Raw genomic sequence first — 16,531 nt, forward strand, 5'->3', positions numbered from 1 at the left:
CTCATTTTTTATTTTAATATCTTATAAATTTTTAGACTTATTGAAAAATGATAAATGAACGTGAGGTACTAAATTTAATAACCCTTAATTTGATATATCGCCCTGTTTATAACAATGAACGCATTCCAAAGATAATACAAGCCAAAATTTCATTCTCAAAATTCATACACTTTGATTCAATTGCGCGGGCTAAAGATACATTTTAAATTAATCTTTCTTGGCCAATAACAATTGGCTTAGACCTAAGACATCATAATATTACTATTACAATACGGTCAAATGCCTTTTATTTTCCCCCATACAAAATCGACCCAGCCTAATATACATACAAAACCCTCAATACAAATCGAATTCGATAGCGTAAAAAAAATATTCATATTTTTTTGGACTTATCAAATTTTCTGTGACTACTTTGGACTTAGCAAATTTGCACATCACGGAATAAAACGGGTAGAAATAAAACAAGTAGTTAGATCCTTTCAGAAACGGTGCATTTTCAATTTTCCTTGCTTCCTGCATCAAAAATTAATTGTTCATGAAAAGTGGACTTAGCAACATTTCACTCTAAGCTAGCGATATAATTAATTTACAAAAATTTGGTATCTTTGAAAAGCTAATAAATTGGACTACATATCTGTCTGTTCTAGAAGATTAAAAAAAAATTGTATACAAAACATTTTGTTAAAATACTTTGTTTTCTTGCTTCAAAAAATACGTCTCATGTTCGCAAAAATGTTTTGACCAAACTTTATTTAACGAATAGAGAAAACAACTACGTTTGAAATGATTATTTTTCTGGGGCGGATTCTCTAAAGGTCAAGAAAATAAGAATATTTGAAGTTACACTAAAAAGTAAAAATATAAAAAATTCATAAGCTGAGTCTTTTTTCGCGGTCATCTTTTGAGCTCCCGCCTGTATTCGGCTCTAGTGACTATATGTATTTGCTGCTCTGAATATTGCTAAAACAATTCAAAAAAATTGTTTCAGACACGTAATTTTGAAAAACGCACGAAACCATGATAAAAAAAATTCACACACGAACCACTATTTACTGAATACAGTGTTTCTTTACGTATGCATACATGCTTATACATCCATGAAATATATTTACAGTACGAAATAAAAATATGACTTACCATCATTTTCCAGACACGGCTGACCCGCAACCGAACAAATGCCGAACGTATACTTTTTTGAATCCATTGACAAAGTGTATGGTTTACCCTGCAACGGACGCATATCCAGTCTGGACGTATTTTTGTATTTACATACATATGTATGTTATGTATATGCAAGGTTAAAGGAAATGCAAAACAAATGCCATTCGTTACATTTTAGCGAGATACAAAAGAGACGAATATTAAAATATGTATGTATGTACATTGTACAAATATAAAATATATAAACATCCCAGCTAAAAACACGGTTACCTTAGAAATTAAAATGTAGAAGACATTGCTTTAACATGCATGTCATTGGCCGCAAGCCTTTACCGGCAGCTTTACCTCGGAACGAAGGGGCAGCACTTTACATTACGTATTGAGGAGAAACGAATTGACAACGCGTTACAAAGAAGCGAATTCAGATGCATGGATAAACAGAACCCAGAGAAGGTAGCAAAGAATGCTCGACAGATAAACTAATGTAGAATGCCTATAAATATGTACTTATGTATGTATATTAAATTGAAAACAGAAAATACAGATTTTCTTAAAGTATTGAAATTAATTAAAATTGTTATAAATCAGTTTTATATATACATACATTTTTCCGCAGAAAGTAACGGTAGAAAAAGAATTTTTGAGTATTCATTCTATTTTTCAGCTGACTACGATGAAGCATTCTACTTTGAATTCCACGTAATGAATCAAAGCTACGAAATAAATAAAATATTGTGGGTTATTATACTATGCATTACCGGCAATGCCTAATTGAAGTGAAAAAATTCGATTCGCCACTTCGCTGCTTGCTATGTTTGAGTTCCGGTCGCTTAAATAAGAATTTTGCATGTGAAAGCAACAACAAAGTTAGCTAGCACTGATAGACGATAGCGAGTTTGGTTGTACCTCATTTAGTTCGTTCGTTTCGCCACTCGCTAACTGTTGGCGAATCTATGACGGCTATTATAAGGCAATGCGTTCTAGAATGGTAACATGTTCTAGGAGAGATTACCGATTTTTTGCTGGGATATGTATAGCTAAGAGGAATTACATTTTAAAGAAACCATGGAACACTTACATTTCGCTGCCATGCGTTATGGTGGTACATGGCGGATAATCATTGCATGCCAATGGCGTGGTAAGTGAGAATTTATACACACACCCATTAATGCCAACCATTGATAGCTGCGCGCTCTGTAATAAAGACAAAAAAAATAATCAATAAGAAATTGTTAATCCATTTCGACGAGTGTGCTTACCTTCTTTTCTTTCTCACATATAAACTGTATGATTGACGAATAGTTATCCGTTCCATTACAGGCTGTAGTCGATGGAAGACGCATAATCAACTGGCCGTTTTCGATTGTTGGATTGGGTTGCACGCTACCATAGTTGAAAAACCTAGCAACATTTTTTGTAGATCCATTAAAATAAAAGGACTTTTTAAAGTAAACAATATTTGATTGCTTTCCCGATTTCAAAATATCGAAATGACAAGAATTTTAATGACAAAGCTTTAAGCTTTGAAAAATACCTGCATCATTATAATAAGAGATTTATAAGTCTATTCTGCATTTCATTTCATTTCATAATACATATCAGGGTTGTTGCGAATATTATCCTTTCCGGATAATAAACAAACCGAGGACTGGACTAGCTTTTAAACAGAAATACACGGTTAAAAATTTCGGTTTTAATTTTAAACTTTTTTGACTACATATGTATATGAACAAACTAAATTCAGTTTCAAATACAAACCTTCCAAGTTAGAAAAAGAGCACATACAGTGCCGAACAGAAGTATTGGCACAGTGAATTTTTCGCAATATATGCAAAGTTCTTTATTCTAATTTATTTTCGATAATTTTTTAGAAAAATATTGTTCATTTTACACCATAAAACATAATAATAAAATCTCTAAACTTTGTGCAAAACTCAGGAAAATTCATTAAATTTGCACACTAATTTGCAACTTTTTGTTCAGATTTTTTAGAAAGGTTTGAAGTCGCTAGAAAATCGCATTGATTTTTGGTAATGTTTTTTCACGCAAGTTCTTCCATACAAAGTAATTCGACAATTATTTTTTGTATGGAGAAAATGAGCAACACCTTCCACTAAAAAAATTAATTAATTAAATTAAAAATATTTCAAGGACATTCAAGGAGTAAAAGGCTCTCTTAACCAGAAGTAAAAATTTTGAAGAGGGTTGCCAACTATTTTAATATTTAAATCTACATCTATACCAATTATATAAAGAGAAGGCGCTTTTTTGTATCAAGTATCTCGTGAACGGCGGTTCCGATTTTCATGAAATTTTGTATGTAAATAGCTTTCAGCAGCCACCATGTCAGGGGCCAAACAAATTTACTTTTTTCCGGAAGGTAGACCAGAACCGATCCGTTCGAAAAAATATTATTTATTGTCCGATTTGCTTGAAATTTGGTACCTAGATAGTCTAGATTAGCATATAGGATCCCTTTGTCCAGTACGTGGACTCGATTTGCTTGAAATTTAGTAGGTAGGTAGCTTTCGGCCTAGATTAACATATAGAATGCCTTTTTTCGGTTAGTGGACCAGGGACCTATCTATTCGTAAATATCGTATTTATGGTCCGGTTTGCTTTAAATTTGACACGTAGGTAGCTTTTGGCCTAGATTAACATATAGAATGCCTTGTTTTCGGTTAGTGGACTTATTAATGATATATGTACATAGAATAGAATTGAATGGTTGTTTTACAGTTCGAAAGGCGCCGCAAAGCGTGCGTGTATTGGCTATTTATCTATACTTATTATCTTTACTAATTAAAGAGAAGTCCCTTCTTTTTATAGCGATTTTTTTGAAATTTTGAACACCTACTGCAGACTTTCCAAGGATGGTTATAGGCTGATAATAATATCGATATATCAAGGGTGTTGCATCTCCCATACAAATCGAATTTTTCCTACCGTATATCTCTAGATATATTTGTAGTAGAGTACTGGAACTTGGTATGGAGATATTTGAATCAATGAGTATGGGAGTAATGGCGAAAAGTGGGGGTAATTGGAAAAGAGGGCATGGCGTCTTCCAAACATAGTGAAACCTTTACCTATCTGTAAATACATACATATATAATTCTTCAGTACATGTGTTTGTGAGTGAACTCCTCCTAACCGACCAAAACGATTTTAATTAATTTTTTTTTATGTATTTGAGGTCGCAACTTAAAAGGCCATGTGGTGCTGCATCGAGTTACTACTAAGAATCGTATTTATAATCCAATTTGGTCATATTCGCGAGGAATGTATGTATATTGGTGACGGTAGGGGCAATACTATTGCAACAAAAAGAGCTGAAAGGTGGGGCTGGAGTCGAGTTATCGAAGATACTTCCCCATTTTCAAATTGCCACCAACTGTACTATACAGACGAGGACGATTCACCAGCCAGAGCCAGATAATTGTAGTGGCAGGAACTTCGTCATGGTTATTTAAGACGGCAATGGAGGATATGCCTTCTGACGACCACAAAACCAAACGTGAACGTGAGTTGTTGGTGAAAAATATTTTTGATCGGGATGAAGTTCGCCGAGTCTGCTAGTATAACCTTATAACTATTAAATTGGCTTTAGTTTTTGAGATATTTTGGGTTGGACGTGTCAAAAATGCCCTTTTGGTATTTTTAACCGACTTCAACTGTACTATATATGTATACAAATACATATATAAAATTGATTAAAAGAAATTAGAAGAAATGTTCATGTTAAATTTGCCAATTTTTTTTGTTCCTAAAAAAATCTGCCCTAATTTTAGCCTTTTAGGCTAAATGAGGCAATATTAAAGTATTACGTAAAACGATTTTACAATACTCAAAAAAAATTTTTAATTACTCAAAAAAAATGTAAAAAAGATTTTTCGGTCACTTTAAATCTGAAAATTCTTATAACCAGAGCTAATTGAATAATTCAAAGTTCATATTCTATTTTTATGAATAACAAATGCTATAGGAACCAACTCTCAATGGGTCTGCCGCAAATTTTGTTTCCTAGTGCCATCATCTTTAGAGCAGGACCTTGTGGACCAGTAACACATATGTATATCTATTAATTTTTTGCATTTGTAAAATAGCAAATAATGTTTTGGTATCTCATATGGCTTGGAGGAACGTCATAATTAAAAAAAAAACACGTTGAACTAGGAATGCATGCAGAAACGATTGTTTCACAAATATGGGTGTATGTATAACAAGAAAACAATCAATCTTCGATCAAAGGAACCAAAACAAAATTTAAGGACAGTTTTATCCTCGGGAATATATTTTAAGACTTTACTTTCTTATATTTCTTAGATATAATCACCCTTATTCTGGTTGTAGTAAGTCGTTTGCATCGACAGTCGTTCGTTGAATTGAGTCGTAGATAAAAACATTAACGACAGATTTTAACAAGTTTTCAATACTTCTTCATTTCGAAAGGATAATAGGAATAAAATTTTTTTGTAGATTATGTCATCGGTTGGCTCATAACGGCAATGAAAATCTCAAATTTCGACGAGCGACTGTCGTTCCGACAATCGGAATAGCGCCGAATTTTTATGTTTTAAAAAACAAAATAAAAATCATAAAACCGTTTTTGTGCAATTTAAATTTTTTTAAATATGACGTTCTTGGAACATTTGAGCGGTGTGTATAAACATGCACATTTGTGGCTAATTTATAAGCATACATACATAATATTCGTTCTACCTACCGTTTATTATAGTCAGTTGCGTTAAGTTGAATAAAACAGACACTACTGCCAATCGGACACATAGCATTCTCTCCGTACAATACTGGCTTGCATATGTTTATTACAAAAGCATTTCCATGTCGATCAGTCGTTCTGCGTAAGAAAATGATATTATAATGGTCCTTTAATTAAACTATTTTTATTTGTACCGATAATTAAAGTCGCTTAATGAGAGCAGATCATAAGTATGGCCATTAACAGGATCCTGTATAATGCATCCATTTGACTTAACTTCTTCCGGTTCCGGCAAACAAGCATATGGCGTCTCCAGTGTTATATAGAATGTGCATGCATCATTAGACTGCAAGAAAATATCAAGAAATGCCACGAGATCCAGGCAAGTCTCAATCATAAATCAATTCAACCAAATAGCTTACACTTACATATTGCGTCACTTGGGATTGTACGGCATCCAAAGTATAGTCACAGCCAACGAACACATGCAACTTTAACTCGCCATCTCCGCTAGGACACTTGGCACCATCGCTGAATTCAAAATACATTTTGCCACGTCTATAATGCAGTAGCTGTTGTGTACCTGCAGTTAAAGTAAATATGAACATATAAACATGTACAGAAATAGGAGAATTTATTAAAATTTCTGGGTTTAGAAAAATGAATTCATAAATGTGTACATATGGGAATCATGATTCCTACCAAGTATGTATTCCTTGTCTCCTTTCCTGAGGCATGCGGCCACATTTTTACCATCACAGAGGCGACTTAAATTGCCGCAAATATTGTATTCAAATATATCACCTTTGCTGCTATTTGCCACTTTGGCGATGTCGGAGCGCAAGGCACTGAAATCGAATTTGTGGCCATAAATGGGCTCTGTTAACTGGCACTCATTAGTGGAGAAAATCTGAAAAATAGTTTATTTATTAAATTATTAGTTTTTAATATGAGCAAAATAATTTATGCTCTTGAGTAGTGTTTTCCTCTGTTTTGATTTTCTTGCTGGTTATTCTAGTTATAATAAGATATAAAACCAGTAATACTACTTACATTTCGGCAACTACTTAGCGCTAATACAATTTGACCTGTACCTACATATGTACATACATATGTATATACTCACATTCTATCATTCTTGGTACATACTCATATCAGTAGAATAAGATATGTACTATGTACATACCTTTTTAAAAGACAAAATTCGATTAGGACAAAAATTTAACTAAATAATTAGTGAACAAGATTCAAAAAATTCACACGAATATTTATCTTTTCTATAAATATAGTGCCAAGTAACACCCTATTTATAAAACTTTAAATCCATTCCCCACAAAGATCCAATTTTGTACCATAACCCAAAATAAATCAAGTACTAATTCTTTCGTTTCGTTTTTTTGCGCAGAACTAACGTTCTTTATTTAAAAAAACAGTTTTTTGCCAAACTTCATTACATTTCATTTCATTTATTTGACAAACTATAATTGTTTTGTATTTCAGTATTTAGTTTGTTGAGTTTTAAAATAATAATTGCTCATCTTAGTTCATTTGCTGATGTTACCCTCTTCATTTGCTGAATTGTTAAGATCATTATTAGTTTCCGTAGAAGTGGCTGCGGCATTGGCGACATACAAAGCTGGATCAATAACTTTAGGGATAGGTTTTATTTCGGTTCCAAGTTCTTTTTCAATTCTATGCAGATCGAATCTATCTTCGTAGGTTATTAAGTTAATTGCAATACCAAGATGACCGAAGCGTCCCGAACGACCAATTCGATGCAAATATGTTTCTGCCATTCTTGGGAAATCGAAGTTAATAACAACATTGACAGCCTGCACATCAATACCACGAGTGAAGAGGTCAGAGCATACAAGATTTCTACACAGCCCTTGCCGAAAGTCGTGAAACACGCGATTTCTATGAGCCTGGGCCATTTTAGCATGTATATAATAACAACAATATCCGAGTTCCGTTATTTTCTTCGCCAGCAATTCGACACGTTGGGTGGAATTACAGAATATTATTGATTGATTTATTTGTAGCTTAGAAAATAGGGTATTTAAGCAATGAACTTTTTGGCGTTCTTGAACGAATGCGTAATACTGTGTTACGCCTTTTAATGTTAGCTCCTCCATCAAATTGATTTCATATGGTTCCCGTAAGTGTTTCTCCATGAAATTTTTGACGCTTAACGGAAATGTTGCAGAGAACAACAAAATTTGGGGATCTTTAGGCAACTTCATTATAACATGATCCAGCATGCCTTGGAAATCAAGAGATAATAATTTATCAGCTTCATCTAAAACTAAAATTTTGCAGTGTGACATATCCGCAACTTTTTTATCCATCAGATCCAAAATACGACCAGGAGTTGCGATAATTAACTGTACTTTTTGGTATATGCGAAGTATGTCATCTTTTAGAATTGTACCTCCCGTTGTTACCATAACTCGAATGTCAAGATGTTTTGCGAGTTCAATGCATATTTGCGATGTTTGCAAAGCGAGCTCCCTTGTTGGCACTATCACTAGGGCTTGTATATAATCTTTTGTGTGATCGATTTGCTCCAAAACTGGAATGCAGTACGCTCCTGTTTTGCCAGTACCGTTCTTTGCTCTGGCCAACACATCTTTTCCGCTTAAAGCTATTGGTATTGCGGCCTCCTGGATCGGCGATGGACGCTCCCAGCCCTTCTCAAAAATACCCATTAGAAGTTCTCTTTTCAAGCAAAATTCTTCGAATTCATTCCCACGAGTATCGGTAACATCACTCGTCTTAAACCGGTTGTCTTTTGGCGGAATCTTAAGCTTTGACTTCCATCCCATGTCATCTTGTGGATTCTTGACCAGTTGCAGCGCTTTAATCGCACTCTTTGACCCCAAACTTGCATGCATATTCGTAGTATTTTCTGTAATCATTTTTCTTCAAATCTAATGTAAAACTCTTTTTTTCGACAACGGTAAATGGTAACTGTTATAAAATATTACTAGATTCCAGATTTTCACCAAAGCCTTCAGAGAACAAAAACTAATACTATCCAAGCAGATAATAAAGAAATGCAAATTGTCTTGTCAAAAATGTAAAACGCATGCAGACAAACAATGTTGCCAGATGTTATGTTGGAATCCTGTCAATTCCTTTGGAAAAGCGCAGTTATAATAAATTACAGTTACAACAAAGGGCGATGACTATTAAATTTTCGCATTGTTGTATTTATGTGAAATGTAAAAAGGTACAAAAACTAAAGATGCCATACTTTCTTTAATCAGGTAAATAAATTTTTAGTTCCAGCGCCATTTTGAAACAAATCAACAACAAACGTCATGTAATAGATAGAGAAACATAAAACACAAAGGAAGATTACAATCTGGCATAAGAAGAAGGCAATGTAAACCAAAGATTATCTGCGAATCAATACACTTTCCGCTGCCAAATCCAAATACCTTCATAGTTACCAGACCATTGAAATTTATGTGTAGTATCATTTGGGTATCTTTTAAATGCACGGTAGCGGTGTTCACATTTTCAATGCAATATTTTGTTCTTGATAGCGGCAAAATTCACACTCCAAAGAACAGTTTTCATTCGCTTGGAAAAGTATGTATGTACATACCTTACCTGTAAATTTTCTTAAAGAAAATATATAGACGAACATTTTTTTTTTTTTTGAGAATTACAAACCGATATGAGAAATCTCTTTTTATTACTTGAAAGGTCTTTATATGAATTTTTTTTTAGAACTGAATACAATACTTTAAAAGAAACCCTGAAAAGAACTAACGCGATAAATGTGAATATTTATTTTTATAGATAATTTTGCTTCAGTTCAAATCAGACACAAAATTAAAAATTCGAACGATAAATATTACTTATTTTGTTTTATTCCTCACAAATGCATTCGCAATTTTTACTTTAGAATACCATTTCTTGATGACCACTCATACAATTCAAAGAAATTTGTTTCTTTCGCTTAAATTGAAATGGAATTTTGTTTTTTCATTCCACGTTAAACACTACCTTTCCTCCACTTTTGACGACATTTTCTACAAGCAGTCTTCATTATTATCAATTAAGCTATTTTATAAGCAAGGTTCACATTTTTCAACCAGAAACTAAAACTTTCGTCATGTCTACGCAACTGGAGCAGCTAAGAATATAACTGGAAAAGGACCGAAACTAGCAATATTCTCCGAAATTAACGAAGAAGACGTTCTTATTAGAGCTGGAAAACTATCGATAGTGTTAAAACGACTGTTGACAACAGTAGCTGCTTGAGCTGATCTGCTCATTTGCCAGACTGACAAGCCAATTGCTCACTTTGGTGAATACCACTAGTGTGGCAAAGAACAACGTACACCAATAAACATTTAGGTTTCAGCTCAACTTGAGGTTAAGTTGAGAACTAAGGCATTTCTCAAATGTCCAAGGTTGTTTCTTAACAGTACCTCAAGTAGAGGATCATAGCGTTCTCAACAAAAAGGGCATTTTTCTTTGTATGAAAAAAGGACTGTTTATCAAGTTGAGAAAATGCTAGTTCCCAACTTGAACTCCAATGTAATTCTCCAATTGGTCTCAAACATATCATTGAAATACTGAAATATAAATAGTAAAATACCTTATACTTTTTTGATTGAAACGACATACATAGACGAATTTAAATATTAATTTTTCATTTTATTACTCCTTTTGTTTTATGTAGTTAATCAATATCGTATTACAATAATTCACTTCAGAGTATGTAGTCCGACAGTAATTTTGATACTTGATTCACTCCGCGTTTTATTTTCTTTCAAGATTATTTGAGGATACTTTGAAGATTATTTACTTTTTGTTGGTAATTTTCCCCTTTATATAGCTTTCGTTTTTCACTTGATTATTAAAAATTCGTTTCTCTATCACTTTTTATGTATCTGCGCGTCGGTGAGAGATGAGTTGGAGAATGATGTTGGATGTCAACATGATAACTCCAAGGTTGGAGATATATTTTTTTGACGTTTATTGGGATGGAACGAATGCAATCCCAACAGATTTTTTGTATGAACCAAAGACACTAGATCCCGTAAGAACAAAATAGTGGAAAAAGTCGATTTTTGAGCGGGTTCTATGCCATCTTGTTTCACTGGAAAACGCAACAAAGCAAAGAAAACAACGAAACCCAAAATTGCTGTCACCTACTTTAAACGCACAATTTAGTCAAAATTATGCACTAAAATGTTTTAAAATGTGTTGTCATGTTGAATTAACTCTTCTTTACTTAAATAAAAGTGATGTAAACAAACGCTCAGTTGACGAACTCACTTTCGCAAACTTTTTTCTCAAAGCCAGTTACAAATGCAACGTCGCTCTTACGTGATCTTGTATTTTTGATTCATGGATTTTTCGACAATCAAATTCAGCCGTTTTGCTTCCGGCAACGTTTTCATTAGTTGTGTTTTCTTGGGTTATCCAGCTAAGTATCACGATCGTTTGTCACAGAAACGGCCTGGATCATTCCTAGTGGGGTTGGCAGCACTCATTTTATAGTACTTTCACAAGGAAGACGAATTAATAAAAAGGACCTACAAAATGGGGAAAAGTATATTTAAACGAAATAATACCCACCTTAGCAAATATTTTACGTAAATGTAATTTATTTGGAGCAAGTTAAAAGCAATGGCAGAATATTTGTTTGTGTATACATTTATTTGTCAGTGCTACCAAACCGTACTGCCCCATTGACAGTGACACCATGAACGAAAGACACAAGATCACGCCTTAAGGAAAGAAAGAAAAAAGTTATTTTGTAGCTGTTGAAATCTCGACGCCATCTTTGTTGTAAGAAGTAAACAAAGAAGAGAACAAAAAAAAACGCGTAATTGTTGAACGCATGAATAATCATTTTTATTATGCAAATTCTCCTATAAATCATGGCGTTGTGTTAAATTATTCTTTACCTTATGTGTGCACACGTTATCACAAGCGAAAATTAAGAAAATTGCAGTAAAAAGCCACCACCAAATTGTAAACAACGAACAAATGTAAACAAACGGCTTATGTCAAAATCGCCCCACTTTTTTCATAAGTGCGATTATAACGGGCCACTCTTCTGCTGTCGTGATCTTGTCTTTTTGGTTCATGCAGTGACACTGTGTTTCTGTGGGCAATGATCGGTATCCGGATAAAAAATGGGGCTTTCGCACGAGGCCATTTTTAGGGCAACTTTTGCATTCAACTCACGCAGGGTTGCACGAAAAATAAATTGAGTGGCTAAAAAATATCAAAATATTCGCCATAAAAAGGCATTTGCAGTGTTCAACTTTGCATTCTACTTTTGGTTGAACGGCCTTTCAACGAATCGCTTTCAACAAAGCTGGTCGCCAGCCAACATTTAGCCATTCAACTTTTTTTTCGTGCAAACCTGCGTAAATTGAACGCAAAAAATGAACGCAAAATCGCCTCGTGCGAACACCTCTAAATTTTCATGCAAATGCAAGAACTAGTGTTGCCACGAACAAATTTTTTTCCTACCAAAATTTCCTACATAGACCAACCGAAACTAACCAAAGATGTTTGAAGCTTTTAAATTGTTTATCCAACGCCAAGATTATTAAAAATGTAGATACCATATCATTCAGTAAATCTAAAAACACAACTAGTACAACAAAAACAAATTAACTACGTACGTATATCAATTAATTTATTAATTAATTAATAAATATTAATTGAACTAATTTTACTGTACCTATAGCCTTAAACTCATGCTTGTCTCTTTACACATGCATATTATTATAATTACGTCGGGGATACTCGCGCTACCTTAGGCTATTTAAGAAGATGTACACTTTGGAGGGCGTTATGTTTCAAACTTTGGATGAAGAAGACAATCGTCCCCTAAGGTGCATCAGTCTGTTATTTATGATACGTGGGCAGTCACATAGAATATACTCTGGGGTTTCCTCCTCCAGCTCACAAAATACTATTGACCATGCAAGCGCAGGCTCCAGGTTTTGGAGACAGTCAGCACTTTCTTTGCATTCAAACCCTTCTTGTCCCGGAACCCACCACAGGATTTCGCTATTGTGGGCCTCCAAGTGGTTCAAAAGATTTTTACAGCTGACCACAAGCCTGATGCCATTTTGAAAGAGTGTAAGGCCTTTAAAATGCTGACTCTCCGACATTATATTTATTTTAACCCCATTTGTCTTTCTACACAGACCTCGATTGCGAAGACTTCAGCCTGGAATACAGTTGGGTTTGTGCAAATTGGCAGACTTTTTCTGAATCTTGGTCCAAATACGTCTGCCTCAATACTCTCGTCGTCCATCTTTGATCCGTTGGTTTACCGTACTTGGGACCCTTCGTCAATCATAGTTGTTATCACTTCACAGCAGTCCATTTACGGAATTCTGACCTTGTAGAATTTGTAGAAGGATAACGCGGCAATATACAGGAATATCTTTAGAAACTGCATTTAGAATGAGCCAGAAGATCTCCAACTTTCTCGCTGATTACATTGGGTAGTCGTAGAGCGCTCCAGCAGGCCTCTTTTTTCAACAGAATAGACAAAGGAGGAATGCCTGTAATGACACAAAGGGCGTCCGTTGGACAGGTGCCCATATCTCCTGTTATGGCGACGCGGACCAATCGGCGCGGCTTGCTCAAGGTGGCACCCGCCTTTCCAGCCTACATACCTACCAAATGGAAAAAACCTACCAGTTTTGGCAGGAAAGGCTCATGTTTGGCAACACTGGCAACAACAACGGTATGACCCTGATATGATATGATCCCAAGTTTAAGTGAATATTATTTCATTTAAATGTACTTTTCCACATTTATGGGTGGTTCACAAGGTGTCGTATTGGCGTATGTTGTAAAGTTATTAGCGGTTAAATAAATGTTTCGAGGACTTGAAACCACCAACAACTATTTTTTAACGGTGTGTAATTTCATAATAAAATTTGTATGTTAGCTTGTGGATTCCTTAAATATAGTTTTAGCCGTTTAAAGTTTATGACGTACAACAGTACGACAGTATACAACATCTTGTGAACTCCCTATTAGTGAATTCATTTTTATAATATCGTTTTCATCGTGGTAGTAGTATAAAATTAGTGCTGCCAACTCCAATAGGAATGATCCGGACCGTTTCCGTAAGAAATGATCGTGATCAGTCATGCCTTTGCAGCCCTTTGGTGGCTAGATTTAACTTCTACATACTTTTTTTTTGGCCATATAAATTTAAAATTGCCCCTAGTCCTTTTTTTAGCCTTTTGGAGAATTTATTCACACTTGGCATGAAAAAGTTGTGTATGCTTAATTTAACAAAGACTGATATATATATGTACTGTAAGTTCCTTACTTTTTTATACACACATACCGTAAAAGTGTTAGGGCTGTTAACTTATTTAGGAACGATTTAACTATAGTTTAAAATAGATAATTTACGGCCCTTAATATGCTTAATTTCTTAAATGGCCCATCAAGTCAATTGACCCTGTATGTTCTTGTGGTGTGATTGTACCAGCTACTGGTGGGACTACAAAAGCTATTTAAAAATTTGATGATTCTACCAGCATGCTGGTGTCGCGAGTGGTGAAATTAGCAAAAAGTTAAGTAAAAAGTATTTTAGCGGAAATTTATTACACTATATGAGTCAAAGCCATGTTTGTGGAAGTTCGCGTTGTGAATTAAAAAAAAAACAATGTTTAACAAAATGGTAGAAAAATTATGAAATTTCGGCTCTAATCATTTCGATCTTTCCTGGACCTCATTTGTAAAAAAAAAATTTTACACCAGCATGCTGGTATATGGTGGTTATATGCTTCGAACCTGATGGTACAATCACTTGATGGAGCCAGCAAGCTGGTGTCGTATATTCCCCTTTTATACAAGAAGGTTCTTGGTTGGATAAAATATTAGCTTTCCAAAGTTCATTGAAATATTAGCTTTCCATCACTTATTGAAAATGTTTACGTGTATACTTATACATGTATATGTAAGTAAAAAATTTAAGTACCATTTTTGGCCACAACGACTTTTTAGCCCTTTTTTCAAAGGAATTTGGCTACCGCTAAAAGGATTCGCGGCAACACTGATCTTGATATAGAGCTGGTTGAGGCCGTCTGCACACTTGTCGTCCAATCATAGTTGCGTTAAGCTGCCTTTACATGATGCGATGCCTTTCTGTCTACTAAGAGGCAAGCTATTTTTGAATCACTATTTACACGTGCGATTTTTGCAGAGCAATGTTGAATCGCCTGGAAAATCGCCTCAAGTAAAGGCAGCTTTATCGTCTTGCCCTGAAATTTCGAGCCGCGCTCATGCATTTCAATGAAGATCTGCACACTTGTCGTTATCGGCTGGTTATCGGCAAATGGTAGAAGATACAGAAACGGTAAAGTACGGCACTGTGGTTTGCTCATCATTGTGCACGCATTGTTTGTTTACATTTCATGGGGAAAATTACTGAAAAAGTTAATAACAGGTCTATTCTGCGCCGGTAACATAAATTGTATAACCGGTATTTAAAGTGTCGGTCAATTTTTAAACTTTTTCGCATTCTGTGCTCTCTTTTAACCGGTAAATTTGGCTACCATCTCATAAGCTGGTAACAAAATATTGCGCCGTGAAATATGCAATACAGGAATTTCCACAAATCTTCATAGCTGAGTTGCTGAATATTTTCACTGCATTACCAACATACCTAGAATCGCGGTGACAAGAAAATGTAAAATTTTTTGGTAATAAAATTTTCCGGTCACAAAATCTTCGGTAACGTGGAGAATAGACCTGTAAGTTCAATTTGCTTCAATTTATCCCTTTATCCGCATTCTTGCATAAATGCACCGTGGTAATACAATTGCATAAAATTGTTTATTATTTAACTTATATTTCTAGTTACGCTTCATTCTTACCTCGTCTATTGTGTTCATTTGCTTTTTATGTGTTCGTAGAAAAAGCCACCACCTGACGAACTGTCAAGATGGAATTTTTATAAAATGTATGCGTTTATCCACCAATATCGTTTGATAAAGTGATAAACTTTGATTAAATACAAAGTTTGACAGTTCATTTATCAAAATGATAAATTTATCCTTTTATCCAGTTTATCATTTTTGATGAAAGCCCTAATGTTTGCATTAAAATGAGTATTTTTTGCATAAAATCTTTGGAAATTATTAAAAAGTGGATAATTGCAATAAATTTCGATAAATGTGAGAGTTTTAACTATAAAATATGACGAAATTGTACAAAGTCTCTTCGTGCGTGCATGAAACACATTTCAGGAAAACAAGAAGAGATATTACTGTAAAACTTAGTTAAAACTCGGTTTGAATTTGACAGAAAAACTGCACACTGAGTTTAAATACAGTTTAAACGATAAACAGAGTTACACTCGCACTGAAAAACTGGTCCTTAGTAAAATTCCACTTTCTGTGATGCCGAAGAAGAAAGCCTGAACACCTTTTGCAGAGAGCACCTTTGTGAGTAAGCGGACTGCGGCCGCACTTAGTGATTAGGAGCGTTCCTTATCTCCCAGAAATAGTTAGAAAAAGTCCGAAGTAGTCAGTTTTAGTCCAAAAAGCGTTCCTTAACTCGGAAATGACAGTAACAATGAGAGAGCAAAACTCAGTGAGAGTGACTCTCATCAGTTCGAAGTAGTCAGATTTT

At 34.6% G+C, this 16,531-nt stretch overlaps 2 protein-coding genes across 3 annotated transcripts in view; both read right to left on the reverse strand.

Moving 5' to 3' along the window:
• LOC118737779 (cation-independent mannose-6-phosphate receptor) overlaps positions 1-16,531 on the reverse strand; it is a 196,249-nt gene that overhangs the window by 178,399 nt on the left and 1,319 nt on the right. For both annotated transcript variants that reach the window (XM_036468533.1, XM_036468532.1), the window contains exons 2-8: positions 6,584-6,791; positions 6,310-6,464; positions 6,076-6,227; positions 5,888-6,019; positions 2,421-2,562; positions 2,240-2,355; positions 1,138-1,247 (exon numbers count right to left, since the gene is read on the reverse strand). In XM_036468533.1, the coding sequence (XP_036324426.1) occupies positions 1,138-1,247; positions 2,240-2,355; positions 2,421-2,562; positions 5,888-6,019; positions 6,076-6,227; positions 6,310-6,464; positions 6,584-6,791 (1,015 nt within the window). The remainder of the gene's footprint in view (positions 1-1,137; positions 1,248-2,239; positions 2,356-2,420; positions 2,563-5,887; positions 6,020-6,075; positions 6,228-6,309; positions 6,465-6,583; positions 6,792-16,531) is intronic.
• Positions 7,264-8,973, reverse strand: LOC118737780 (ATP-dependent RNA helicase me31b). Its single transcript, XM_036468534.1, has one exon. The coding sequence runs from the start codon at positions 8,797-8,799 to the stop codon at positions 7,426-7,428; it is 1,374 nt and encodes a 457-aa protein (XP_036324427.1). The 5' UTR covers positions 8,800-8,973; the 3' UTR covers positions 7,264-7,425.

Source organism: Rhagoletis pomonella, unplaced genomic scaffold (genome assembly GCF_013731165.1).
Source record: "Rhagoletis pomonella isolate Grant_MI unplaced genomic scaffold, Rhpom_1.0 Rhpom_scaffold_00004, whole genome shotgun sequence".
NCBI classification, from domain to species: domain Eukaryota; kingdom Metazoa; phylum Arthropoda; class Insecta; order Diptera; family Tephritidae; genus Rhagoletis; species Rhagoletis pomonella.